At 53.1% G+C, this 27437-nt stretch overlaps 1 protein-coding gene across 27 annotated transcripts in view; it reads right to left on the bottom strand.

Moving 5' to 3' along the window:
* Positions 1 to 27437, bottom strand: part of Myo18a (myosin XVIIIA) — a 105141-nt gene that overhangs the window by 3573 nt on the left and 74131 nt on the right. For 16 of the 27 annotated variants that reach the window (XM_031354497.1, XM_031354498.1, XM_031354502.1 and 13 more), the window contains 22 exons: positions 25055 to 25120; positions 20555 to 20683; positions 19775 to 19918; positions 19359 to 19448; positions 19113 to 19232; positions 18813 to 18924; positions 18204 to 18331; positions 17806 to 17960; positions 16052 to 16175; positions 15763 to 15963; positions 15094 to 15204; positions 14557 to 14661; positions 14111 to 14257; positions 13570 to 13683; positions 12125 to 12241; positions 11558 to 11641; positions 11003 to 11140; positions 8785 to 8970; positions 8362 to 8501; positions 7595 to 7639; positions 4295 to 4417; positions 1812 to 3114 (listed from right to left, as the gene is read on the bottom strand). In XM_031354497.1, coding sequence (XP_031210357.1) covers positions 1812 to 3114; positions 4295 to 4417; positions 7595 to 7639; positions 8362 to 8501; positions 8785 to 8970; positions 11003 to 11140; positions 11558 to 11641; positions 12125 to 12241; positions 13570 to 13683; positions 14111 to 14257; positions 14557 to 14661; positions 15094 to 15204; positions 15763 to 15963; positions 16052 to 16175; positions 17806 to 17960; positions 18204 to 18331; positions 18813 to 18924; positions 19113 to 19232; positions 19359 to 19448; positions 19775 to 19918; positions 20555 to 20683; positions 25055 to 25120 — 3882 coding nt within the window. Of the gene's footprint in view, positions 1 to 1807; positions 3115 to 4294; positions 4418 to 7594; positions 7640 to 8361; positions 8502 to 8784; positions 8971 to 11002; positions 11141 to 11557; positions 11642 to 12124; positions 12242 to 13569; positions 13684 to 14110; positions 14258 to 14556; positions 14662 to 15093; positions 15205 to 15762; positions 15964 to 16051; positions 16176 to 17805; positions 17961 to 18203; positions 18332 to 18812; positions 18925 to 19112; positions 19233 to 19358; positions 19449 to 19774; positions 19919 to 20554; positions 20684 to 25054; positions 25121 to 27437 lie in introns of those variants that run through there. The other 11 variants (XM_031354515.1, XM_031354520.1, XM_031354516.1 and 8 more) reach the window with 5 other exon arrangements.

Below are 27437 nucleotides of genomic sequence, written 5' to 3'. Positions count from 1 at the left end.
AAGCCAGTGTCTCCTGCTCGGTGCTGTCACAAACAATTTGGTACACAAGCTGGGAAAGCCCAGGGTGGCAACACTGTATTCTGTGTTTTGGAATTCTTCACTGGTCCTTAACCCTACGGGGGGGGGGGGCTCTGCCCTCACCTTCTACCTTTGCATGGCATCCCTCGATGTCCAACCCCCACACACTTCATGGTAGTTGGCCAAGTTCTAGTTGGAGACCACTCTACCACCATCACTAACTCCTAGTCTCATAGTGGCATACTACAGGGTTTCAGGGCCAGTTGTCTCTTTCCATAGACAAAGGCAACTGAGCTGTGGGTGGAGAGGGGGCTTCAGAAACAGGGTTTTCTGTCTTAGTCACTGTGAAATATGACTGGGCGCTAGTCACCAATCAGTCTGGGATTGCCCAGCAAGGCAATTGCTTCCTTCTGGGAAGAGGTACAGGGGCCAGGCCTTCTTTGTGTCTAGACCTCCTCCTCCCACCCACCAACTGACACCACCTGGGGTGCAGGGCTTTTAGCAAGGCCTTAAGGAAGCTAAAATCATTGACCAAATATTTCGACTCCTTTCCTCCCAATGGAACTAACAAAGGCCACCGACAGCTCCCTGCTCTCCCTTGAGTACCCTGAAACCACCCGGGAAAAGCAACAGAGCCGAGACCAAAGAGTGGTTTAGCGTGGGCTCGAGCTGTCCTAAGCCAGGTCTGGACCCAGGCTCCATCTCCATACTCCCACTTCTCAGTCACTTCCCCTCTCTGCCTCCCGTTTCCAAATGGACAAAGGCAACTTCCCCTTTCACCAGATGCCCCATGGCACAAGCATGCAACAGGTGTGTTAGTTCAGGTCTGGGAAACAAATGTGGTACCCCAGGTGGCCACAGCATGGGGTTGTACCTCCTGGGAAGCAGCAAGCAAGCCCCAGTGTGCTTTCCACCATCTCACAACAGGGTGATTCAAAATGTCACCACCCACCAGGGAAACTGGCAACAATGGGATTCCAATGATTCAGGCTCTGCCTCTCTCTGCTGAAGGTGTGGGCACAGGGCCTGATTGCTAATCTCGAGCCCGCAGGGAGAGGAGCTGGGGGAGGCAGGAGAGCAGGGAGGGGGCTGTCACTCAGCAACTGCTAATTTCTATTCATTAGAACTCTACAAGAGGAGCAGAGCTGAGGTGACGCCCACGTGTGGGCTGAGTGTGGGTGGGAGGGCTGGGGAGGTGGCAGGTACCTCCTGGGTCTACTGTAGGGTGTGGCACCATGTAGGCTGTAGCTTGAGATCCATGCTGGGGGGTGGGGGTAGTGGAGGAGAGAGCAGAGAGCAAAGTGCCCTGGTCAGAGTTCACAGCCCAGGGATCACATCAGCTAGGATCCTTTTCTGGGTCCTGTTGCATGAAAACGCTGACGTGGGTGTCAGTGACACCTACATGTCACCTACATGCTCTGCACGTGGCCTATGGAGAGCCAGTTAAGGTTAAAGGTCAAACAGACGCCATTAGCTCCTGGTAGCCTTACTTCCCAGTTGTGTCTTAATCTCTCTAAGCCCTAACTTTTTATGAAACAGAGCTGATCAGACGTTTGTTAATGAAGTTATAGGTAAGATTAGTTCCAAAAACAGAACAGGAGGCTTAGGGTGAGGTTGGAGCTCATCAGCAAATTCAGCTCAGAGCTCATGTAGGAGTCGGGAGGCTCTCTGAGGCCCAAGAGGTTGTGGGGGAGCCTGAGGTGGTGGTTGGAGGGGCAAGGGAGCACGTTAGTTCACAAAGGGTGGGACACACCATGCTGCACTTCACGCCAGGTCAAGTGGCACCTACTGCACTAGTCACTCTCTGGTCGGTACAGGTACCGCATCATCAGGCTGTCCACCTCTTTCTTTCGCTGCTTCTCTTCCTTCTTTGACCGTCTTGGAGTTTGCCCCCCTTCCTCCATGTCTGCGGTTGGGCCCTTTTTCACACTGGAGCGGCTATGGCCAGAGACGGTGGAGCCACTGGATGAGGATGAGGACTCAGATTCACTCTCCGTTTTCTTTCTTCTCGATTTGGATTTCTTCTTGCTCTTCCGAGAGCGCCCTTTCCTCCGTCGCTTGTGCGCTGAGGAACCTTCGGAGCTTGAGGAGCTGGAGCTGGAGCTGGTGCTGGGGCTGGGGCTGCTCCGTTTGCTCCTATGCTTGCTCCTGCTTTTGCGGCCACTGCGCGAAGAGACATCTGCGGCAGAGGCAGAGCGGCGGATGCTGGTGCCCCTCTCTGGGTACTCCAGCTGTGCACTCCGGGCGCTCTGGATGCTCTTCCGGTCATCATCCTCAGAGTCAGGCTCCAGGCTGCTCCGCTGGAACGGCACGGGTTTGTAGCTCAAGACCTCGTTAATAGCAGCCTCCAGGTCTGGATCCAGGTAGGAGTGGCGGCTGACAGGTCGGATGCTGGAGCTCTCAGTGACGGAGGCTGAAGCTGAGGAAGAGCCCCGTGGCTGGGGTGGCACAGACAGGCTCCGGGCCAGTGATGGGTGGCTGAACTGTGAGTGTGCTTCACTGAGGGCCACGCTGGCTCCATCATCCCACTCATCCAGGCAGCTCTGGCCGAGGGATAGCCTGGAGTCAGGGCTCTCCCGACCTAGGCCTGAGGCCCGGTTCCAGGATGGGCTTACAGTGCTTGACAAGCTGTCCAGCCTGGATGTGCTACGGCGGGAGCTGGGTGAGCCTGACAGTGAGAAACTCAGCGAAGAGCGAGCCCTATCTTCCCCAGAGCCACGCGTGGCTGAGGAGGCTCGGCTGACCGGAGCAGAGACTGTTGAGGCTCTGTCAAAGTCTGAGCCCCAGCGCTTCTCCAGACCCCGGCCAGTGCGGCTCCCAGCCCCTGAGAAGATGGAGCTACAATCGTCCAGCTCCTCGCACCTCCTGCCCTGGGCCTGGTCAGGTTCTTCCCTGGGGCCCACACGGGCCTTCCTGGGCGGCCTTTCAGGGGAGGTGGCACGCTCACTCAGGGTGGTGAGGAGTGAGTCCTGGTCCCCAGTGCCCCCGATGGAGTCCTTCAGAGTGAGCCTCTTGCGGTAGCTGAGGGAGCTGAGTACAGAGGAAGGTCTCTCCTCTGGCCCCTTGCCCTCCTTAGGAAGGCTGTTGAGAGCCGTCCTGAGTGGGAAGGGAGGCCCAGGAGAAGAGACCCACAGCGAATGAACGACAGGAAAAGGGGGAGGGGAGAAGAGGAGGAAGAGGAAGAGGAGGAAGAAGAAGAGAGAGGAAGAGAGGGGGGAGGGAGAGAGAGAGTGAGAGACAGAGAGAGAGAGAGAGGCATTAACAAAAATAAAGACACAGGGGGAGGGAGGAAGGAGAAGCCGGCACAGCCCTGGCAAAGCAGTGGTGCGAGCATCCAAGGGAATGAAGCAAAATAATTTGCGTCAGTGAAAATAGCTTCATGGAGAATGTCATGTAAATTAGACTATTGTTCTATTTCATCACTTTTCCCCCTCTAAAACGTTTAGTTCAATTTATTTCATTGTCAACTACCTGGAGCCTTGTGCCACACTGTGGTGAACGGCAGTGGGGCGGGGATGTACCATTATCTGTAATAACAAAATGTTGTTTGGTCAAATAAATTAAACCAATTACAGGGGGCCACTGGGTACCAGTGGTGAGGGGCTGGACTTGAGGGAAGGGGTCTGGGGTGGTTGGAAAAGAAGGAGAGAGATCACTTTTCCTATCCAGCCTGCCTACTGTCTCTGGAGAGGTGGGGAAGGCAGAAAGGAACTCTGTGTGGGAGGGGGTGTAGGGAATAGGCCAGCGATGGACCCCAAGTGGGAGCGCTAGCTTCTAGAGGTAGCTGTCTGTGTGATCAGATTATGATCAGCCAGAAAATAAGGGAGCAAACCCTCAGCCTCCCCAAGCTTCACGGACAAGCCTGAGGGGTGGGCGCTGAAGAGCACAGAGGAAGGAGTGAGCGAGAAGAGAAGGAAGGAAACAGAGCCAACTGCTCTGGAAAGGGCTGCTCTTTGGAGAGCAGGGAGCCAAAGCTCACCAGGGTTACCTGTGCAGGGCTCTAGGATCCAGAGTCCCCAGTGCCCCAACCAAGTCTTGATTTCTAACCCACAGTTAGACGGTTGCTGACCAGTAGGTGGGATAAAGTTAAAGCTACACACAAGCCCACACCTAAACACAGGTCATTCCCTGGCTGGGCAGCTGTTCCGTGTGCTTTCCACAGGCCAGAAGAGAGTACACGTGGCCTGAGGGTTGCACCCTTGGGGCTGTGACACTGTCCCCCCATGACCGGTGGCTTGAGATGACCTCTCCTTCCTGCTGGAGGCCATGTGCTCACCTGGAACTCTTCAAGCTGCCATCGTCAGAAGGTGCCTTAGAAGGTCCCTTGCTCTTTGACAGCCAGGACTTGACCCCGTCGACCCGGTCCTCCAACTCTGAGTCCACATCTGAGTCCCCCTCGCTGTTGGGGTGAGGAGCATAAGGGTAGGCAAGGCCCGGCAGGTGAGGATCACTTGCTGGCCGGGATGGAGAGCAAGAAGGGGGTGGGGCACATCCTGGGTGTGGGTGGGGTGCAGGTGGCATGCACGCCAGTGAGTCAGCAAGAAGAGAAAGGTTAGAGTGAGCACGTTACCCACAAGGTGCCCATCCCTTCACTTGGCAGATCACGCTGTGTGACAGTCACTAAGAGGATCCTGAGGAGTATGGAGGCACCACCCCTTCCATCCCAGGTGTGAGTGACAAGCTATCCAACCAGCTGGCCAACCAGATGAGAAGGACAGGCAGGCCATCCACTTAGCGATTCGAGCCGAGCCTCATGGCTCCTGGTTAAAAAGAAGTCTCAGGGGCTGACAAGATGATTCAGTGTGGAATAGCACTTGCCACAAAGCACAATGACCTGAGTTCAATCCCTGGAAGCCATATGATGTTCTCTAACTACCACACATGTGCTGTAGCACACTCATATCCACCCACATACATATGTCCACATACACAATACATGTGTACATGTGGGTCTGTGTGTGTGTGTGTACATGCCTCAGACTGTGGCTAGAGCGGCCACCATTTTCTGCCTTCATTATAAGAGCCGACATAGGACAGAAAACAGGACTATCACATGACCTCAGGTTAACTTGAACCTGCGGGCCTCTTTGACCGCTAGCAACACAGACTTTAGATAACAAAGCACCAGCCACATCCACCTCATGCTATCCCTGGCTCTTAGAAATAGGAAGGAAGAGAAGAGAGGCCTTTCTGGGGGGCCTGGTGATGCCTTCAGGGTTCAGATAGCTGCAGGAAGTTCAGGGGCTCAGAAAGTCTCAAAGCAAGGTTCTAACTCTCCGGGACTCCTCATCCCTTGCTTAGACAGCCTCCAGCCCCTGCTCCCCACAGCTGCTGCTGGGTAGGTTGACCTCAGGACCCGCAAGAAAGCCTCAAGGAGTCTAACTCTGAGGCTAGAGTCATGGTGACCCCCTCATGAAGCAGTGGGGGCACGGAAATGGTTTCTGAGTGCAAATGCTTTGCAAATTCTGCAAAATGTCTACTCCCTAAATTCCCCTGCTACAGTTAGGCTAAGATTTCTCCTTGATGTCAATTTCCTTTCATCTGTATCAACAAGAGCGGCCCTGGTCCTGAATTATGTTCTTGAATAAATAGCCACACAGGCACACACGTATATCCAGGCATGCACAAGTGTGCGTGCATACACACACACACATCAGAGGAAACCACAGTTCTAAGGACCATGAGAGAGCCATGCACATGGGGAAGGGAAACAAAGAGGCATATTTTATAAGCTTCCATCAAATACAGAATTATAACAGAGACAAGACCTGCTGATGCCCCGGGTAAACAGGAGTTTAGCAGGCAGCCCCCAAACCACTAATGCAAGCTCTGTGCCCATTCGAGCCTGGCAGATTTACTGTGGTGCATGGGTCCCATGGAACGCCAATACTACCTGATTTATACACCCGTGCAAAAAACCTCCCCCTGTAGCTTCAGAGCCTGTAATTTATCACCGCCGTTCATAACCATATTGATTGGCTTTAGAAAGGAGGTGCTGTATGCATCGCAAAATCTATGTCTACATGTTAAAAGTGTTTCTGTATAAATCTCCCTTAATACTGCACTGTTTACTGCTTTCATTAAGGTTATGGCAATAACAACTGTATCTCTAAGTAAATCGAAACATTATTTTTCTGCCCGCCTTAGCATGCTCGCTCGATAACTTGGAGCCGCTGAGGACCGAGCCTCTCTGCTATCAGTGGAACCTGCTTAGAATTGCACGTTCTCATGCACCTGCTTTGAGTACATGCTGGTGTGTGTGTGTGCGTGTGTCTGATTATGCTTTAGAATATGATCTTCAATGCACATTTTATCAGCCCCTCAGAGTTCCTTCTGTCCAAGAATGGCAGGGTGGAACACACTAGGGACAGATTGAGGCCCAGAATATGAATTTCCTTCTTGACATTCAGAGTGGTCAGTGGTCTGAGGAGCTAGCTTGTCTACCCTCACCTTCCGTTTAGTTGTAAGAATCCAGACAATGTTCGGGTTCTCTTCCTTAAATAATCAGGCCCGTAAACAAACTCCAGGGGCAGGCAGGCTCAGGGGGCAGTTGAAATTTTAAATGGTCGGAATTAAACCTCGCGTCAAATACAATTTATGTCCAGGCTCATGTGCTATTAGTTAACTGGGAGCTGAATCACGGGGGAACAAACAAACGGAGACAGAACGGCAGGGGATATTAATTGTGTGTGACAACCGGGCTCCAGCGGCCCTCTATCACTGTTACACACTATTACATTTATCATTAGCTCTCCCGGAGTCCTTTGCACGGCCGCCAGCCCATCCTGGCCAGGGGAGGAGGCCTGCCAGGCAGGAAATTCAGTGCCATGCTGAAAAAACAACCAGAAGCAACCCTGTCGAACCTGACAGAGGATCAGCAAATCCGCCTGAAGGCCTGCATATCTGCGCCACTTCTCAGCTCCCCGCCAGAAAGAGGGAACAGAGAAGGGCAGATGTCCTAGGTCTCCTACCACCTGACAGACATACCAACACAGATGTGTGTCCCTCACCATCACCACTACTGCTTGAGGTGCCCCCAGGGAGCAAAGTAAACACCACCGGCTGTTTCCTCCCCCTGCCAGGGCAGAGCTGCCTGAGATTAGCTGCCTGAATGCTTTCTCCAGAGGAGCAGCTGTGAGATGCCCCTCATCTTCAGCCCTCATCTGCCTGCGGAAGGTACCAGACCTTACACACAAAACAGACCCATCCCTCTCAGGCAGCTTGGGTTCCAAGAGCCCAAGGGTGTAGACAGATGGAGTCTGACCACTTGAGCCCCAGAGAGACAGGCCCAGGTCGGTGACCACACTTGGTTCCCAGTGAGGAGAGGCTGGGACTTAGGCAATAAAGCCACATCCTGGCTACGAGGGTCAGTCTGGCCTTCTAGGAACACACTTCACCGCCAGCCAGTCCTTCCACCCCAGCCTAAGGATGGTCAGCAATGTTAGCATGAGAGACCAGCTAGAGAGAGTATGAGGAGGCTGTGTCTGCATGCAGCATGCAGCAGGGGCCCCTGGCAGGAAGCCCTGTGTTAGGGATGGTTAGACACCCATGGGGAGCACATGGCTCTGGTCCTCACAGTTTATTCTTTCTTTTCTGGTATTTTGTCACCATATCCTGCAAACTGGAAACAGAAAGAAAGTGGTGGGCAAAGGGGCCACAAGAAGCAGATGGGGAAATCAACGGACATCCTGAGGCGTATCCTCATCCATGGCTCCCCTTTCTTCAGTAAATGATATCTCTGGATGGCTGAGATCAGGTACAAGTGAGCAAGAGAATCCTCAGAACCACTGCCAGCACTCATCACAAAGGAGCAAGGTTCCTGCCCTGCCCTGCCCTGCCCTTGCCCTGCCCTTGCCCTGCCCTGAGGAAGGAAGTGGGGAGCCCCTTGGATCTACCTAAGTCCCAGCCCCAGCCCCACCCCCACATTGCTGGTCCTCTGGATTTGTGGCTTTCTGTTCAGCCTAGGACTACAAATCTCTCTCATTCTCCAAAACCATTCCCTGGGTGGGTTTTATGTGAGAAAATCTCTAGCACAAGTAACAAGGCAGCACAGCCCTTAAATCTCTGCTCTCCCTAGAGTAGGGCAGGCACCAATGGAAGTGCAGCTAAACGGGGAGATAACTCACGGGGAACAGGCAATACCAGAGCCTGGGCTTTGGGATGCCTGGGAAGGAGAACTCAGGAGAAGATGGTGGACACCCCACCCCTACCGCCAACACCCTCAGCCTCTCCCACCTGGTAGCTTGGTTGTGGGATGGCAGGGGTTGCATGTTGCCTGGAGCCTGATTCTGCTGCTCCAGAGGCCTCAGCCCTGCCTGAAATGCCACAGACTCTGCCTCTTACCTGTTGATAAGGTCCTCGTTCTCGTCGCTCTCCATCTCATCCTCAATGGCGGCTTGCAAGTCCCCAATGCGTTTGAAGGCCAGCTTTAGGTCAGCTTGCAGGCTTTGGTTAGCGGCTTCTAGGCTCTCCAGGTCCATCTCCTAGGAGGGGGGTCTAGTGTACAGGAGGGCCACAATGTCCCCTAGCATCTCTGAAAGAGCCTGCAGCAAGTCACTCCCTGGCAGGCAGGAGCCACTCTGGTGCTCCTCTAAGCCTCCAAAGGCTTCTCTATTCAAGGGCTACTGGGCTGGCTGGCTTCATCTCATGGGGCCACCCTTGACTTTCTTCCCTGTCAGGACTGAACTAACCCCATACAGCCCAGGGTGGGGTAGGTGTGTTCTTAGCAGGCCTCCAGCTTGGAACCTATGAGGAGAGGGACATTACCAGTTCATGCTTCTTGCGGCTAGCCTCAGCTTCCTTCCTGGCAAGCTCGCTCATCTCCTCCTTGGTGTCACGAAGCTGTCGCTGGAGCCTCTTGTTCTGCTCCTTCTCACGGTTCTCAGCCGCGGTGCGCTGGTCCCGTTCCTCAGTCAGCTTCTCCATGTTTTCTTTGAGCCGACTGGCTAGGCTCTGAGTGAGCAGGTTGAGGAGAAAGACCAGCAGATAGGTCGTCAGCCAGAAAGAGGCACTGTTGGCAGGGTCTGGACCAGGAAACCTGGCCAAGCCCTTATCCCACTACTCAGTGATGGCTAAGGGATGCTAGAGGTTTATTTACTTTTAACCCTCCCCCATCTGTCTTGTGTCTTCCTGTGTGTGTGTGTAGGTACACATGAATGTAGACCAGAAGTCAACCTGTCTTATTCCTTAGGTAGCATCCATCTTGTCCTTTGAGACACAGTCTCTCACTGAGCCCTAGAGCTCACCAGTTAGGCTGTCTGTCTGTCTGCCCACCAAACCCAGGTAACCCTTCTGTCTTTACTCCTCAGTGCTAGGATTATAAGAAGGCTCTTTACGTAAGTGCTGAGCAAACTCAGGTCTTCTTCCACGCAGGGTTAGCACTCTGCTAACTGCTCTGACTCCCTAGCCCCTGAGCTTTGCTGTCCATCAAGGGGGAAGCAGGGAGGAGGTAATCTGGAAGAGGAAAGGCTGGGGTGACTGTTACTGCAGAGACTCCGGTGGCTCTGCACAGAGGCTGGCCTGTCACATAAGTGTCCTCATGGTCATCTGGGCTTTTACAGAGATGCTGAACTCAGAAGCTCCCAAAGCTATGGCCAGTGTTCAGAGGTAACTGGCTCTGCTGAGAGTCCCTGATTAAAAGACCCAGGCAGAGCTATCTCTCTCAGCCTCGTGAATCTTTGTCTCCTTCAGAAACATGAACGTGTTCTCCTTGGCAGCATAGGATGCTAAGCAGGAAATGATTTGGAGCAGAGGTAGAGTGTGAGGGAGGACCAAGTTGGCGTTCAGTGTCATTCCACTGACTACCTACCCCAGCCTGGCTCAGCAAAGTGACATCCCAGGCTACAGGGTCACTTGGGGGCATCTGTATTTATCTCTCAGGAGTCCAAACCACAATATTGCCTTTTTGAGTAGAAGGGACTCTAAGAGATAAGTGAGGTAATAGGTACAGGAGGCAGAGCCTCCGCCCACCACCAACAGCCTCTTTTGGCCCCCAGCAGCTGCACAAACCCTACTCTGCATGTGACCACCTGTCCTGGGATGCTGGGGGGTGGGTCAGAAAAGAAGGTATAAAGCTGCTAGTTCTCTCTGGTTTCCCATGTCCAGGTGGGTAATGTCCTTGGCTGCCCCCCTGTTTCCATCCCTCTCCTACCACCTGCTCTGCTGACAGAGGGACTGCTGGGGGAGGGGCAACAGAGGACCTCCCCATCCACTGCAATGAACATGTTCTCAGGCAGGCCCGATGGTGTTTGGACAGATGTCCGTGAGCTCAGAAGAAGAGCTTCAAGACAAGGCTACAGGTGAACAGTTGGAGACACAGTCCTGATGCCACTCTCTTTTGCACAGAGAAGCTGGAGCATGCTGGTAACAGGAGACCAGAAGAGGAAGGGGGATTGCAGTAGAGTATGAAGTAGCCATGGTAGGGATGGAGGAATCAAGCATGATGAAAAGAGGCCAACCAAAAGCAGGGTGTTAAGGAGAAAGGGGGGGTGAGGAGGGAAATGAAGTCATTGGAAGAGGGTAAGAAATGGAGGACAGTCATGGAAGAAAAGAAAAAAGAAAAGCAGAAAGTGAGGGAAGGGGGGATGTAAAAAGGAAGGGGGAAGACAAGCGAGCCATGAGATGAGAGCAGACTTCAGCCCTCAGAGCAGTGGTGCCATCCGCTGCATATTTATGACCCTACCAGAGAGTGAGTGAGGGGGACAGGAGGGGGAGCTCATGGCAGAGGAAAATATGAAGACGAAAAGCTAAGCCGCTCTGGTCCCTTGGCAGAAAGCAGGCACGGATACAGAATGTAAAATAGGCAGGCTCTGCGGGGCCCAGAGAGCAGGCCAGGCAGACGGGAGGGGAGCTCCCACCCTGTCAGCTGGCCCGGCAGCTTGGCAGAGGACTCAGGAGTGTCCCTGGCTTGCACAGCCCTTCGGAGCATGCGTGGCTCCAGCCGCTAGGGCAGCTCTGCTTGGCTTGCACACGAAGCTGAACCCACCTCCAGACGCTTCACTTGGGTCTTTTCGAACTCCAGGCGTGTCTCCAGCTCCCTGATCTTCGCTTCCTGCCTGCTGACAAGGGACTTGTCCACCATGGACTGCTCCAGGAACTCCACCTGGCTCTGCAGAGCTTGTAGCTAGGGGTGGAAGGAAGAAAGGACTGAGTCCAGAGTAAGTCTGGAAGGGGGAGGGGCAGCGGCAAGTCTGGGACAGGCAACATCACCATGGTGACTAGAAGAAGAGGCAGAGAGGATGAGAGGAGCCCCACCCCAGCGGAGCCATGCCCCTCCTGCCCCTGCACTTGGCACTGTTACTCCCCTTCTGAAAGGAAGAAGGATGTGAGGGAGCAGAGAGAGGACAGAAATGTGAAGCAAGGCAGCTGAAGCCAACACATCTACCATGGAGATATGGCTGCAAGCCTAGCTCTTCCTGCCAGCTCACACTGTTCTGTGGCCTACTGGTGGTAGAGAGAAACACCCTCCATACTGGGAGAGCAAGGCTTCATGCAGAGTGATTCCTGAACTCTCACTCCCAGGGGAACCCAAGGGACCCACCTTCTCCTGGAGCTCTTGCTTCTCCTTGTTGGACTCTTCGAGCTGAGCTTGGAGATCATTCATCTGTGCCATGTCCCGGGAGGCCTGGGAAAGGAAAGCAAGAGTGGAGAAAGGCCACCCCCCCAACCCTCAGACAGACATTCAGCCTCTCCCCAGAAGGATCAGGACACCTAGACTATGTCTCTCCAAAGAAGTACCTAGAGCCAGGTGTGGAGGCAGAAGCAGGTGGATCTGAGTTCAAGGCCTGCCTGAACTACATAGTCTACAGGGTCTACAGAGTGAGCTCTAGGACAGCCAGGGTTACATATATTAAAAGAAGAAGGGGGAGAGGGGAAGATGAGGAGGAGGGAGAGGAGGAGGAGGAAGGGGAGAGGAGGAGGAAGAAGAGGAAGAAGAGGAGGGAGAGGGGGAGGAGGAGGAAGAAGAGGAGGAGGTAGAAGAAGAGGGGGAGGAAGAGGAGGAGGAGGAAAGAGAGGGGGAGGAGGAGGAGGAGTCGTCTAGCCAGGGATCTGTGAGGTGGCTCAGGCCCAGAGAATGGTCACTCTGATGTCATTCCTGGCAGGGTACCTGGGCCACGGCTGCCTTGTGCTTCTTCATCAGCTCATTCATGTCCTCCTGATCCTCTTCCAACCGGTTCTGAATCTCATTTTTCTCACGCTGAAGGCGACTCAGTTGCTCCTCCAGCTGGTCAGGGGCAAGGGTAGATCAGAGGGCATCAGGCCTGTATCTGCAGGCCCTGGGGCAGCAGGTCCAAACCTGTCCCACCCATCCCGCCTCTCCTCGGTGGGGAGATCATGGAGTGGCATGTTGGAGTGAGTGCCAAAACCAGAGAAGCTACCTGATGGGTTCTGGGCAGTGAGATGAGGGGCAGAGTTGTTTGTGTGGGGCAGGCAGACCCCTGGGGCTTCTAGGTGCTAATTGATAGCTGCTTTCAGGCAGCTCTTTCAAGGCTAATGAGAAGGTAGAAATTCTGCCCATAACAAATGACCCATCCACCGTCCATGCCTGATTGACATGTACTCTGCCCACATCAACACAGAGGGAAGGACCTGTCAAGTTGGTGACACCCCCTGACTTAGGTTTTGTTCTCCCTGGGGATGGTCCACCCTTGGGTCACCCGGCTCTCCCGGCCTGGGGGGAAGGGAAGAGAGGGGCACCAGCAGCTTCAGGAAATGAATGAATCTATTAGCCTGTAATTCCAAACCAAAATGACTGCGTTGGCTCCTTCTCTGCCCTATCCATCTTGTTACTGGGCTGTGGGGAGCTGGGGAAGCCTCCGCCAAGAAATTTATTAACTCAGATTTAAATAAAATGGTAATTTTATAACAGCCTTTTTTAACAAAATTAAGGAATTTGAATTACTCACCTGGAAACTGCTGAGGAGCACAAATGTCACAAGATAAATCAAGCCTGTGAGATTGGCATCTCTCGGCAGCAGGATGGGTAGCTAGGGGCTGTGAAGCCAACAGCTAAGCTCAGCCTCCTCCCCTGCCCCGCTCCTGGCCTGAGGAGGTACGGGTGGCCACATCCCAGGAGTGAATACTCAGCCCGATGGATGGATGGGCCGTGGGAGAGGTGGGGAATTAAAAGGGAGGCATTAAATAAGAGCTCTAATTAGCTGCGCTTGGGCTTGTCAGTGGGCTGGGCAGGGGGAGGGAAAGGACGCCTAGCATCCCAGCCTCTTATCGGTGCTTCTGCTAATCTCGAGGCACCTGTTTACATCCCTCAGCCACATTAGCTGCCTTTATTTATGATTCCAGGGCCTGCGGCCAAGCTCCCAGAGGCAGGTGGTTAAACAGGGAGATGTGTACCCTGGCTGGCTCCGTCTTCTGCCAGCCCTCCCTCCCTTCAAGACTCTGCTCTGAGTTGGGAGAAAGCAGAGAATTGGGGTGGGAGAGGAGGGTGCTACCGTGCAGAAATTCCTGGCAGGAAAAGGCCGGTGTCGGGTGAAGACAGTCATGGTTCAACTCGCCCTCAGCGCCCGGCCCTGCCCGGTATACTCTGCCCCTCACCGCTGTCTTGGCTTTGGCGATGTCATCAATCTGCAGGTGCAGGTCTTCCATCTCCACCTCCATTGCTTTCCGTGCCTTTACAGCTGCTGCACAGGTGAATTCCGACTCTTCCAGCTGGACAAAAGCCACCCCCACCGAGGGGAGAAACATCAGCCATGCTCTGGGGCACAAGGGCTGTGCAGGGCACTGGCTCACAAGGGAGGAGGGGCTGAGACATTCTCCCTGCCCTCCTCTGCCTCCTCCTCCCCCTCCTTGCTCCTCTTCTTTCTTCTTGAATGTCAGTCTAAGAGCCACAGCTGTGCTGTGGTGCATACACTGCTCTCTCCTCCAGGAGGCATGAGGCCCCATCCACACAACTCTTGGGCCTGGCAGCCGTGCTGAAGGGCATACACAGACCCTAGAGAACCTGACTGCTTGAGTGGCTTGTCCAGCCATCTTCCTTCTCAAGGACTTAAGAGCCCAGCAAGCAATAGAGAAGGTAATCAAACGAATGAGTGTCCTGGCTACCCCTGGAACCAGTGGATTCAACTGAGCAAGATACCTGGTTCTTCAGCTGGGCAATCTCCCTCTTGCTGGGGGCGTTGTTCTTTAAGTGGTCCAGCATGATCTGGGCATCTGCCAGCAGTGCTTTGGTGCGCTTCAGGTCTTTCCGTAGCCGCTTCTCTGATTCAAAGTCCCGCTGGTTCACCTGGGGGAGACACCATCCGGGAAGGCACTGAGCTCCACCACTGGACTTCCCTGAGTCCTTCCCAAGCTGACTGCTAACTTTATCCATCCTCACACTCTCCAAAATGAGCAAGGATGCTCTCCTGGGTGTAACAGGATTGTGCTGCCTAGTGAGAAAGGCCTGGGGGATGGGTGATGCCCTCATCAACCCCACGATATGGTACCTGCAGCAGAGTACCACCTCATCCCCAGTGTTCTGTCCTCAGAATCCCCAGTCTTGGGCCAGTGGAGCAGGTAGCCGCTGTAGGGGTCCCCATGTACCTGGTCACTGAGGGTGGAGAGCTTGTTCTCCAGCTCCCGTTTCTCCCGTAGCGCCTTCTGCTTGTCTTCATACTCCTCCTCCAGCTGCACTTCCATCTGTTTTAACTGCAGAGTCATGGGGACAGGGGCTCATTGTCCTTTTTGTGCAGGGCTAATAGTCCTTTCTCATGCACGATGAGCGTCTCATCCCAGAACAGTGGGTAAAGATGAGTGTGGGTAACTTAAAGAGGTGCAGTTGCTGGATGGGGACAGCAGGCCACAAGCTACTAGAGCCACTGTAGAGCCCATACAGAGTGGGGAGTGTGGGAACTGGTTCAGCCAGGCTGGCTGACACAGCAGGTGAGGAGCTGCTGTTCTTTAAGCTTTTCTACAGACTGACAGGCTCTGCCCAGGTCAGATCTGAGTCCTAAGAGAGGACTCACTGGTCCAGAGTAGCAGTATAATACAGAGGGCTAAGGTAGAAAAACAAAGCCCCTCATTGTAAAGAGGTGAGAAGGAACAGGCCTGCACACCAGCCTAGCAGCTGAGATGCCATACCTTCTTCTGACATGACTGCCGGGCCTCTTCCACCTCCTCATCCCGACTCTCCATCTCCTTGGAATGGGTCTGTCTCATTCTCTCCATCTCCATCTCCAGACGCAGCTTGGCCTGTGGATTGTGAGTCACGACAAGGTTCCTTTCCTGCCTGAAAAGGCCCTGTCTGAGGTGCACAGACCCCACCCCAGCTCTCTTTGCCTGCTCCACTCTGCCCCTGGCAGCCAGCTTCTCCATGGACACTGTAGCATGCCTCCTTACTAAATGCCTGGCCCAGGCTCAGGAGGAGGCTGGGAGGGGAGGTGATCTCGAAGCTTTCCCTCCCTGAGTCCCCCAGAACTGACTTGGCTGTTCAGTCACCTGCTCTGTGGGCTCCTGGCCCTCTGGCTGCATTATCTTCTCTTTCCTTTCTCTCTAGATCCAACCAGGATCTGCTTTTGTGAAAAGCTCTATGACGGCTTAACTATCTTCACCCTGTGGCTGGCACAGACCAGGTACTTACACATTGTATGAGCAGGTGAATGAGTGATTGAGAGACTGACTAATTGAATGAATGAATGAATGAATGAATGAATGTGGCCCTGGCCCTTGCCCTTGCCCGGCCTGTGTTAATGGTGAGAGCAGCGATATTTCCTGCTGTGCTTCCTCCCTCCCTTGGCCAGCCCTGGGTACCTGCTCCAGCATCTGTATACTCCCAGCCTGTTCATCCAGCTCTTCTTCCTGATCCTTGACCTTGGCCTCCAAGTCCCGGAGCTGCTTCTTGACCTTGGCCAGAGAAGCCTCATCCTTAGACTCTTGAGAAGAAATGTCCTGAAGCTCAGCCTCCAAGGAGACAACCTTCTGGGTGAACCCTGCAATGTCCAAGTCTTTTTCCTAGAGAGAAAGAGGGAAGGTGAGGTTGACACTGGGCTGCCCCCAGGTCTTGGGGGAGATGGAGGAGGAAGCGGGTCAGTCTTGGTACCTCCAGTTGCTGCTTCAAGCTGAAAGCCTCGGCCAGGAGCATGTCCTTCTCCCGCTGAAGTTTCTCCCTCTGCAGCTTCTCTCGCTGGGTCTCCTCGTGTGCCTGGGAAAGCTCACTGTCAAACCTGTGTGAAAGCACGGTGGCCTCATCAGAAGGATGAAGTCTATGGCACCCAACAACTGTCAGGAAGTGGTGCCATAACACACAGGGACAAGACGCTGACAGGGCTGGGGTGGGTGAGGGAAGCGGCTTGCACACTTATAACTTGGGGCCCTGCTGACATGGAATTAGAATCCAGGGCGTATAGGTCAGACTGTCTGAGGCCCTGTTGAACGCTCAGTGCTTCGTTAAGTGGTTGTAAGAGGGTCCCACACTGCTTCTGGGAAAGAGGCGGGCCAAACCTTGCCTCAGGAGGCAAATCTCTACATTCTCCAACAGATCAAAAAATAAGGTGCCAGGGTGAAACAGAGTGCCAACAGGGTGGGTAGGAATGATGTTGTGCATGTACAACTCACTCCGTACACAACTCAGCAACGTCAGGTACAGCAGCTGCCTCTGGCATCAGCCTCTGGTGAGTACCATGCCCCTCAGTAGTACCAGAGTCACCACTAGGGTACCCCACGCTGGGCTGCACAGCATTCCTGCTAGGCCCAGCTGGCAATGTGCTCTACGAGGCCCTTGGTTCGAAGCCACCCCTTAACTCCTCTACTTCCTGTCCTTCTACCTCCTGCCTAGTGACTCTAGATCAGGAGCTAACTGCTCAAATCCCTCTCACACCTTTCCCGAATAGCTTAATCAGGTTCCTGTGGAAATTCCACAGCCCCCTCCCCACCCCACAGCAGACTAAAAGTAAGAAAACACCAGGTAGCTGAAACCTAATAAGTTGCCCAGTGGGAGGGCGCAGCGATGTAGTAACTAGGCCAAGCTGGCACCATTATTGGGGTGCTCATGAAGGATGGGTTCCTGCTCAGAGTGCCAGTCTTGAGGTAAAGGGACACAGTGGGTTAAAGAATGAGGGAAATGGACTGCCTGACTGTCCTGGAAGGGACAGAAAAACCTTCCAAGCCCCTTTGTTCTCCTCCGAGTCACAGGAAACAGTTCTGCAAGGAATGTGATGGGGAGTTGGGGACATGTAAGGTAATTCATTACTGGGAGGAGTGGGGGCTCTGCTCTGCCCCTTTCACTCCCAGGGTCATGGGATGAGGTTACCCTTCACGAAGGTAATTGGTGTCTTTACAGAAGCTGGCAGAGGGGAAACAGGCACTGTTCCCGCTCCCTAGGGTACCCCACTGTTCCCAGGGTGTGTGGGCTCCTCACGATGCTAATAAAAGCGTCCCATCCCATCCCCAGCCAGGGAAATTAATTTAGATTGGATTTTCTCCTATGAGGGTTGCCCCCCTCCTCTGTGCCATTACCATAATGAGATGGAAGTGGCACGGTAGTTTAATGACATTAGTCAGGAGAGTGTGTTATGTAGTGGAGGCGAGTGAGAGCAACTCAGGCAGGGAGGGGTTGGGGCAGGGCCAGGGGCCAGGACCCAGTGGTTCTGGACTTGGTAAAGCTTACTTTGAGTGGAACACACGTGAATAGAGGCCTAAATGGCCTTCCACATAGACACGGCCAGGGTCCTCCTGGGAGATCAGGAGAGACCCTGTTTTGTTGTCACAGCATGGATGACCAGGCAGGTGAGGCTTTTGGCCAAGTGCAGGTCCTGTGGCTCAAAGGCTCTGAGGGCTCTGGGCGGGGCCACCCACCTCCTCTGCTTCTTTTCCAGCTCATGGTTTCGGACCTGCTGGCCCTCCAGGTGCAGCTTGGTGTCCTGAAGCTCAGCTGTGAGCCGTTGGCACTTCTTCTTGAGCTGCTGCAGAGTCCTCTGACTCTCATCGCTATCTGCTTGCAGGTCTCCAAGCTAGAGGTGGAGGAAGGGTGCACGGTCAGCAGCCCAGCCACCGCAGAGAGGCCAGGGCGCAGGGAGAGACCAGAACATCTTTGAACCCGAGACATGATAGCCACACAGTAGTTCCTAGTTGCTCCATAAGGACCGGCTTCCCCGTTCCTCTCAGGGTCTGCCTGCCTCTAGCTTGTTTGCCAACAACATGGCACTGAGCCCCAGCCCTCAGGGCACAGGCTTCGGTTCCCTGGCCAGACTCACCCGCCTCTCCAGCTGCCTCCTGCTCTGCTGCTCTACCTCCATCTTATCTTCCAGCTCCTGCTGGAGCCGCTTCTTGGTAAAGTCCACTTCCCGGACAGCTCGCTCATACTTCAGCCGCCACTCTCCCCCTGCAGGGTAGGGGCAGACAGCTCCTGAGTTATTGAGGGTCCCCAGGAAGGGGCAGGGGAGACAGCTAGAAGGATGTAGGAGTGTTTCTGGAACAATGGCTAGAAGGAGCCACTACAAGGGGAAACTCTAGAGAGGGTGACAAGGGCAGCACCTATGTGATCTTCTCCCTGGGGGTCTCCAGGACGCTGGCCCTTGTCACTACGGTAGCAGTTCAACCCGTTCGTTTTCAGCACCTTGACATTGTGCTTTTGAGACCATCCTTGAGTTTATTATACAGTTGATGACCTTGAACTCAGTCATCTGGGATTACAAGCACCATGCCTGGTTTTAGCCACTCTACTTTCTCATCTATCTACTTTACTTTAGTATTAAAACAGCTTGGAGAGGGGAGACAGGCCAGGGTGTGTGATTACTCGGGGATGGGCAGACACCAGAGCGTGCCATTCAGGCCTCCGCCTCCCTCCTCTACTCCACACGCACCTGCATCATCATCATCCACCTCCCCGTTGATCTCGGCTGCCCGAATGAGCCGGGCCTCCATCACTTCCATCTCCATAACTTCCATCTGCTTCTTCATGGCATCATACTGGGTCTGAAGGAAATAGCTGGTCAGCCTTTCCAGTCCTCCCCTGGCTTGTCCTACCCAGTGTCCTAAACCGGAGGCCACACGCTTACCCCAGGCAGACAGAGAGACCGAGCTAGTAGAGGAGGTGCCGAGTGGCTTTGGGAAGGGAAGCTGAGTGTGGCAGTCACGAGCCTGCGGTCTTCACCCCATCTCACCTGTAGCTCTTTCATCTCCTTCTCGGTCCGGAGCCTCTCGGCTGTCTCGGCATCCAGCAGCTGGGAGGCGGACTCTCCTGTGTTGCGTTCATCAGTCAGCTCCGATGTCAGCTCTGAGATCTGTAATTGGGAGGGGGGGGGTTGTTACTGGTACTGCCTCACTCAGCCAGAACTCCCAGGCTTATGGGCCAGGGCAGGGCGCTTTGGGACAGTGGGCCAGTCTGTCTGGTGCCTGGACTCACTCACCCGGGTCTCCAGCCGGTCACTGTTGAGCCGAAGCTCGTTCCTCTCCTTCTCCACCTTCTCAAGCTTGCTGCGCAGCTGCTGGATCTCCTCCTTTGGGGAGCAAGTGAGATGCTGTGAGGAGTGAAGACCCCTCGGACTGTCCCTGAAGACACAAAGGGGAGGCACACCCACAGGAGAGCTTCCCAGGACTCCTGAGTCTAGACCCTTCTCCGTAAGCAGGGGATGCCTGCAATTTTATCTTAAGAAGCTACTTAGGACCCAGACAGCACTCCAGAGAGACATCTGCTTGATGGGTATAGTTCAAAGACACCATCTTCCATCTGACCCTAAGAGCACCTTAGGCCAAGACAGACCAGCAAGACCCCTATATACATGGAGTCCCTCCCAGGACCCAGCTGGCACTGGAGGTCACGCACGTCTTTGTTTCGGATCTGCTCCTCTGACAGCTGAACTTGGATGAGGGGCCGCACGGTGGTGAAGAGCTTCCACCAGGGCCAGTCCTTCACCCCCTTGTTCTTCTTGATGTTCTTCTGCACACAGCGAATGGCCAGGTCCTGGATCTGCAGTTGGGTTTGCCACACGATGCCAAACTTTCAGTTTTCCTGGCCAAGCCACTTCCCACCACCTGCACAACCCCTGGGTCAGCTCCCCAGGACCCTTGACCCAGAACCAGACCCTTTTTGTGCCCACCTTGACTCCCATGTTTCCTCACCCCTCTGAGGGTGGGCAGGCCCGGGAGCAGTGCGCAGGGCACTCACGTCCCACTGTCATTAGGAATAATTTCATCTGCTTTATTTGCTGCCTGATTATTTCCAGCACCCTGGCCTAGCTGTGCTATAAAACCTAATCTTGCTGAAACACAAGAGGCGGCAGTGCTGGCTGTTTTATGGACTTGCTAATAAGAAAAGGAGTCGCTGACACAGCTCCTTAATCTTCATAGAGCAGCCCATGAACCAGAGCCCACCTTTGCCTGGGCCCTGCTTCCCCCCCCCACTCCCACAACACAGTACCCTGGCTGGGGCACATGCCCACACTTGGTACTCAAGCATGCTTCCCACTCTGGCCCAGGCCTGGTCCTCTTGGGAGGTTCCACCTCCTTCTCAGATGATAACTGCTTGGCCTCCCTGGCATGTATCCTACCCGCCCTCCCACAGGTACTCCGCCATCTAGGCTGGGACATCCCACTAGAGCAGCACCTTTCTCTTCTTGAAGTGCTGGCGGGCAAGGTAGCCCCTGCAGGCTGCCTGGAACAGGGTCAGGTGCCTGCTGGTTTGCTCGTCTCGTTGCTCTTCCAACCGTGCCAATGTGCCTGCCCGGAAGAACACCTGTCGGGGAAGTAGTCTGGTAAAAGCTGGAGACTAGGCTGGAGCAGCAAAGCGACAAGACGAGGTGCCAGGGGGACAGGCAGCTGGCACAGGGAACTAGCAGCCTAGGGAGTGTGGACCCTGACTCAAGAACAGCCTGAAAATCCACTTGCCCAAGAGGAAGGGAGGTGCTCTGGCAGGGCTGCTGGGGAAGGGCCAGGCCAGGCATCATACACAGACACCAGGCCAAGGAACAGGAAGCCCTCACAGGCCAAACAAGGAGGGGATGCCCTTCAGCTATATCTGCAATCCTGTCACTGTGCTGGGTGTCATGGCAGGCGCCAGGGCACAGCTCCAGCCACCAGGCATCAGGTGAAGAGTGAGGGTAATGTGTCTGGGTGTGAGAGGAAGGTCTGAGATCTGCATGTGGGGGAAAGACCAGGGTGGGGGGTGGGGCTTCTGCCTGTCCACCCTCCTGTTCAGCTTCATTCCAGCGGCCTCCTCTTTCATGTCACTGCCCCACCCCTGTCCCCAGGTTTCACACTCTCAAGAAGGAGCGTGTGAGGTGGGTGTGAATGGGCCCCAGCAAGGGACCTGTCATACAGGTTTGGGGGCTGGAAGAGAGATGTGTAGGGAACCTGCTGGGCACCCTCCACCCAGCTGTTCCTCCTCCCCCCTCTCTCTCTGCTGCCCTGAGCGCTATAGGTGAAGGGAGCAGGGGATGGTGACCCTGGCATCCCTGACGAGGCAAAGGGGCACTAAGTAGACACCCACCCTCACCTGGGACAGAGCACAAGAAAATCTCCCTCCTACGGCCAACGATGGCTAAGCTGCCAAGCCTGACAACCTGGGTTTGATCCCCAAGACCCGCACGGTAGAAGGAGAGAACTGACTATCTCAACTTATTCTGACCACCACATATGTACCGTGGCATGCACACATCCATAAACAAACAAAACAAACAAGTAAATAAATACTATAATTAATAAATATAATTTATCTTTAACAAGAAAGACAGGCTGGAGAGGTGGCTCAGCAGTTGGGAGAACTACCTGCTTTTTGAAGCACCCATTTCAGGTGGTTCACAATTATTATTATTTTATTATTTTTTGTTTTTTGGTTTTTGGTTTTTTGTTTGTTTGTTTGTTTGTTTGTTTGTTTGTTTTTTCGAGACAGGGTTTCTCTGTGTAGCCCTGGCTGTCCTGGAACTCACTCTATAGACCAGGCTGGCCTCGAACTCAGAAATTTGCCTGCCTCTGCCTCCCAAGTGCTGGGATTAAAGGTGTGCGCCACCACTGCCCTGCTCACAATTACTTTTTAACTCTAGTTCCAGAGGATCCGATGCCCTCTTCTGGCCTCTGTGTAGATCTTCATACACACAGCATACACACACATGCCTATGTGTACATATAAGCAACAAATCTTTGAAAAGAAAGAAAGAAAGAAAGAATGGAGGGAGGGGGGAGGGAGGGAGGGACGGAAGGAAGGAAGGAAGAAAGGAAGAAAGGGAGGGAGGAAGGAAGGAAGGAAGAAAGGAAGGAAGGAAGAAAGAAAGGAATTCCCTTTTGCTGGTCAGTGTTGGGAAGTCAAGAACACAGGTAATACTGTCCTCCTTATACAGGAAGGATCCCAGAGTCTCCTTCAGGGAAGAAGTAGGGAGAGAGCCCAAACCTGGTCAGAACGTAGCACCTGGTGACCTCACAGAAGCCTCATCCTCTAAGACCAGCTCTGCTCTTGTGATGCTGTCCTAATCCTACAGGCTGGCAAGGTGGGATTCCACATGCATCTTAAGTCTGACTCATACCTCAATTTCCAGCAATATATACCAAGCCTCCAGGGGAAGAATAACCAGTTTGCTCCTAGGTCAAGCAAACATGCTTGGTTAACAAACAGGGAAAAGGACTATGGACACAGAGAGCCAGAATGGTGCAGAAACATAATGAGAAATAATGCGCTAAAGGCTACAGTCACAAGCCTCAAATCTCTTCAGCGTCTGTGGAGTTAAGGGTCGTTTTTGAGGGGAGTTAAGGAGATGGCTCGCCCTGTTAAATGCCTGTTAGAGAAGCAAAACGACCTGAGTTCAGGCACCCAGCGCCCAAACGAAAGTCAGGCATGATTACATGTGCTTGTAACCCTAGCCCTAGGGACGGGGTAGAGCACAGAGAGAAGATGGTCCTGGAGTGTGCTGGCTGTCCTGTCCAGCTACTCAGTGAATTCCCAACTCAATAAAAGATCCTGTTTCAAAAAATTTAAGACTGACAGGGCTGAGGAGGTGGCTCAGTGAATTGTCATTTGCTACCAAACCTAAGGAACTGAGTTAGATCCACAGTGCCAACATGGTAGAAAGGAGAATGAACTTCTACAAGCTATCCTCTAATACAAGGGTGTCCATACACCCTCCAACTCTCTCTGAATAAATAAATAAATAAATAATAAATAAATGTAATTAAGTTAATAATAATAATAAGGTGGAGAACCAAGGAGAAAGACACCAGATTCAACCCCTGGCCTCTATTCAATAGTACCCACTACAAGCACATATACATGAATGCACATTTGCACACAGAGAAAAAAAGTTAGGGAAAGACTCTCGTCATCTCCTTCCTTGAGTACGCATTAATGCCTATTTTACAGTATCAGGAGACTCTCAAACTCCCAAAGTCTTAGCCTGACCTTTCAGGGACCAGTGGCCTCTAATGAAGCCACTCTACTGAAGCATTGTGGCAGACACCCAGTCCTTGATCACCAGCCAGTGTGCGAAGTGCAGCCTGCAAAGCTAAAGCTTCTCGTCTCAAAGCAAACACCCAGCCTTGCCCCCTTCCCCTGAGTACCAGTAGGCCCCTGTGGCTCACCTGCCTCAGCCTGGGACCTGGAAGGACTCAGGACAGCTGAGGGTCTAAGCTGTAGCCAGAAGAAGAGCAACCCATACAGGTCTGTTCCTGCCTGAGATGTGTCTGGGAAACTGGGAACTGGCTTGGAGGAGTGCCACTCCCAGTACCAGCCTGCAGTGGTCCAGCCGGCTAGAGGGGAAGGGAGCTCACAGGAAAACCTGGGTGTGAGATCACCTGAGAGGCGCTGACTACATAGCTGAAGGGATGGTTTGACTGCAGGCAGCCCAGCTGGCAGTCTCTGAGTCTCAGAAAAGTTGTGTGTGTGTCTATCTATGTCTGTGTGTGTGTCTGTATATGTGTATCTGTGTGTATGAGTGTGTATATGTCTGTGTGTCTCTGTGTTGTGTGTCAAGTGTGTGCATGTGTGTGTCTCTGTGACTGTGTCTTTCTGTGTGTATGTGTATCTGTTTTTCTGTCTGCGTCTGTGTGTGTGTGTGTGTGTATGTGTGTCTCTCTGTATGTGTGAATGTGTGTATGTGTGTATGTGTGTGTGTGTGTGTGTGTGTGTGTGTATGTGTTCACAGTGGAGGGTGCCCAGAGAGAAAGGAAGGGAGCCAGATGTCATAGACAAAGCAGAGACCAGAGCAGAAAAATAACACCAAAGGGGTGGGAACAAACACAGAATATGGAGAGAAAGGAAAAACAGAATCAGAAAGCAACAAACGGGCAGAAGGGACTGTGAAGACTCAATGGAGAAGAGAGTTAAGGACACCAGGCACTGAGATGAGAAGACACAGTGAGAGAATCAGGAAACACTGAGATCCGAAGACAGACAACAAGGAACATGGCACCTCTCCTTCCTCCTCACACCGCAAGAGGCCCTGTGACCAGGGACCCTTTCCTCTTTGCTGACAGCAGAACATTGTATCAGTGACTCTCTCTCTGCCCTTGCTCCACACCAGTCCCCAGAGTACATTCAAGAACGATTCCAATCTGAGCTTTCCAGCCAGGGGAGAGGTGGGCAGGGCTCCCTGCCTGTAGGAAGCCTGCTCGGCTGGCCTTCTAATATAGGCCCAAGGTCAGGAGTGTCTGCTTTTTATGCTACACATTCCATTTAGATGAGGAATGTGGCCTGTGGGCAGGTGGTGGCCCAGCTCACCATGTCCTTGCTTGCTCTTACAGACCCTGGTAGCATTCTGGAACAGTCTTCCTACACCCTCTGGCCTTCCCAGTCCCCTCCCTTCAAATCCAGCCCTTCTGTTTCCCACTCCCCACATGGGCCCCAGACCAAGTTCAGAGCCACGCTCCAACAGAGGTTTCACAGTCCTGAGTCAGTTAGCTATCTTGGCAAGAAAGTGGTTTGCTGGAACTGAAACATCTACACCTTGGCTTGCAGAAAAGGTGGTTCCCGAGTGGCCAGTGGGGAGCTGAAGAGCGAGACTCAGAAGGGACACAGGTAGATTTCAAGGCCTGACAGAGCAACAGAAGAGAAAGGAGCCCCAGCCATCTGCCTAGGCCACCAAGGAGCCAACACCTGGCTGCCTCCTCGTGGGCGACTTACCCTGCTCAGGCCCAGGCAGCAGCTGCTCTTTTCCAGGTCCAGGGACTCCAGCAACTCCTCCACAGCCTGAGGAGAGAGGTTGCCTTTAGGCTCTCGACAGCTCCATTTACTCAGTCCCCCCTTCCCTCCCTGCCGGCCTTGGTCCTTCCTAGAAAGCCCATCATTTCTTCCACAACCCCTCAGAGTAGGTTTCCATGGTGCTGGTACTATGTCCACTCTGGGGACCAGAGGTGATTAGAAGAGGAACAAATTGTGTTGCTGGGGAGCAAGATGAGTGGGAGGCAAGACAAGTGAAGTACATCAAAATAAAAGGCGCAGAAGCCAGCTGGGAGTGGGGAGTGAAGGACTCCAGAGGAGTACAGCTTGGCCTGAGAATTTAACTACCAGATAGAAAGGGACAATTGGGACAGTGCTGCCAACTTGAACAAAGGCCAGTGGTCACAAGATGAGAGAGTATATGTTGCAAGAGTGAGGAGGCGGGGATTGCTGCCACAAGAGAAGTCCGCAGCAATCAAGGTGTGGGGAGCCCTGTATGCCTGGGAACTCAGCTCGGTTCTCTCAGGAAGGGACAGAGTTGGAGTTGAAGAGGTCACTCACCAAGGCATGGGACATATGAAGAAGAACTGGTTTGAGATGCAAAAGAATGAGAGGTCCGAGCGTGCTCAGTCTGGGGTAAGAGAAATCCCAGGCAGGGAGATAACCATGTACGCCTGGAGTGCAGGAGAGAGGTCTGGCTGTGGTACTGATCTGAGATCATCGATATTATGTGGTAAGAAAAGTGATGGGCATGAACAAGGCTGTCCAGGAAGAGGGGGAGGAATGAACAGTAGAGCCACGATGGCATGACGTACTGAGGAGGTCTTTACTGAAGCAGTGAGTGGAAGCAGAAGCCTCCAGGGGGAATGTGAAGAGCAGGGACTGGTGAGCTAGGCATGGTGGTTGAGAAGGTGAGCAGGACACAAGTCAAAATGACAGAGCTGTTGGTAAAGTCAAGAACTCAAGGTAGCGCTGCACACTTTTACACCCAGCACTTGGGAGTTGGAGGCAGACGGATCTCTGTGAGTTCTAGGGTAGCGTGGTCTGCATAGTGATTTCCAGGAGACTCAGAACTACATAGTGAGACTTTGTCTCAAAAAAAAAGTAGGGGGATTGGGGGGGTGCAGGACTGGAGAGATGGCACTGTCTACTCTTCCAGAAGTCCTGAGTTTAATTCCCAGCAACCACATGGTGGCTCACAACCATCTGTAATGGAGTCTGGTGCCCTCTTCTGGTGTGCAGGCACACATGCAAGCAGAACACTGTATACATAATAAATAAATCTTAAAAAAAAAAAAAAATCAACTGAAGAGGTGGCTCAGTGGTTAAGAGTACTGGATACTTTTCCAGAGAACCTGGGTTCCATTCCCAGCACCCACATGGTGGCTCACAACCCTCTTTAACTCCAGTGCCAGGGGATCTGACGCCCTCTTCTGGCCTCCATGGGCACAAGCATGCAAATTATACACATACATACATGTAGGCAAAACACTTAAAAATAAATGAATCGCTTTTTTTAAAATTCAAGGAACAGAGAATAGAAAAGTGTACAGTGGCTCTAGCTACACGGAGGTGATGGGGAGAGCAGCCTCAGAACACAGAGAGGAGAACAGGCCATTGAGGTGGATGAGTAGATGGGAGCAGAGCAGGAGCTCAGGAGAGAAGCCTGGACGGCCTCAGGCTAGAGAGTTGAGACAGTCAGCTCAGGGGCTGGATTCAAGGCCTTTCAGGTATCTGTGGCTGATATCTCTGGAACCATTCTAACAGAGAAGAGACTAGGAGAGGTTGAAGATCAAGACATAAATGGTTATCCCTGATGAAATGGATTCTAAGCCACAGAGGAAAGAACTGAACAACAAAATGTCCCCTCTGCACTCTGTCTCCACTGAAGCAGGATGGGGAACAGGAAGGAGGAAGAAGTATAAAGATGTAGAAGAAGCTGGACCCTTGATTTCAGAGCCAAAGTGGTCTGCTGGGAAGATAATGTGGGAAGGTGAGATAGGGGAGGATGTTAGGAGAAAGGGGGTGAATGGCAGAGCAGGCAAGGAGCTCCATGCTAAAGCCATATAAGGAAGGGCACTGAAGCCTTACTAGGCCGTGCCAAAGAGCCACCTAAAACTGAAGATCACAAGCCTGTAGGGATTTAAGTCTACAGAGTTGTACAGTTTTTTTCCCTGGCTCTTGGGAGTCTGACACATGAAGATCGCAGCTATCGGAGGGCTGGCCCTCCAGAGCAGGGATAAAAGAGCACTATGGGAGCTCAGAAGAGCTGATGTCACAGGCTCGGTGTCAAGACTGAGCAGACAATGAAGCAATTTTTTTTCTTTTTCTTTCTTTTCTTTCTTTC

This window comes from Mastomys coucha, unplaced genomic scaffold (assembly GCF_008632895.1).
Source record: "Mastomys coucha isolate ucsf_1 unplaced genomic scaffold, UCSF_Mcou_1 pScaffold5, whole genome shotgun sequence".
Classification (NCBI taxonomy): Eukaryota; Metazoa; Chordata; class Mammalia; order Rodentia; family Muridae; genus Mastomys; species Mastomys coucha.
The sequence above is the reverse complement of the archived record's forward strand: the minus strand, read 5'-3'. Positions and strand labels throughout refer to the sequence as shown.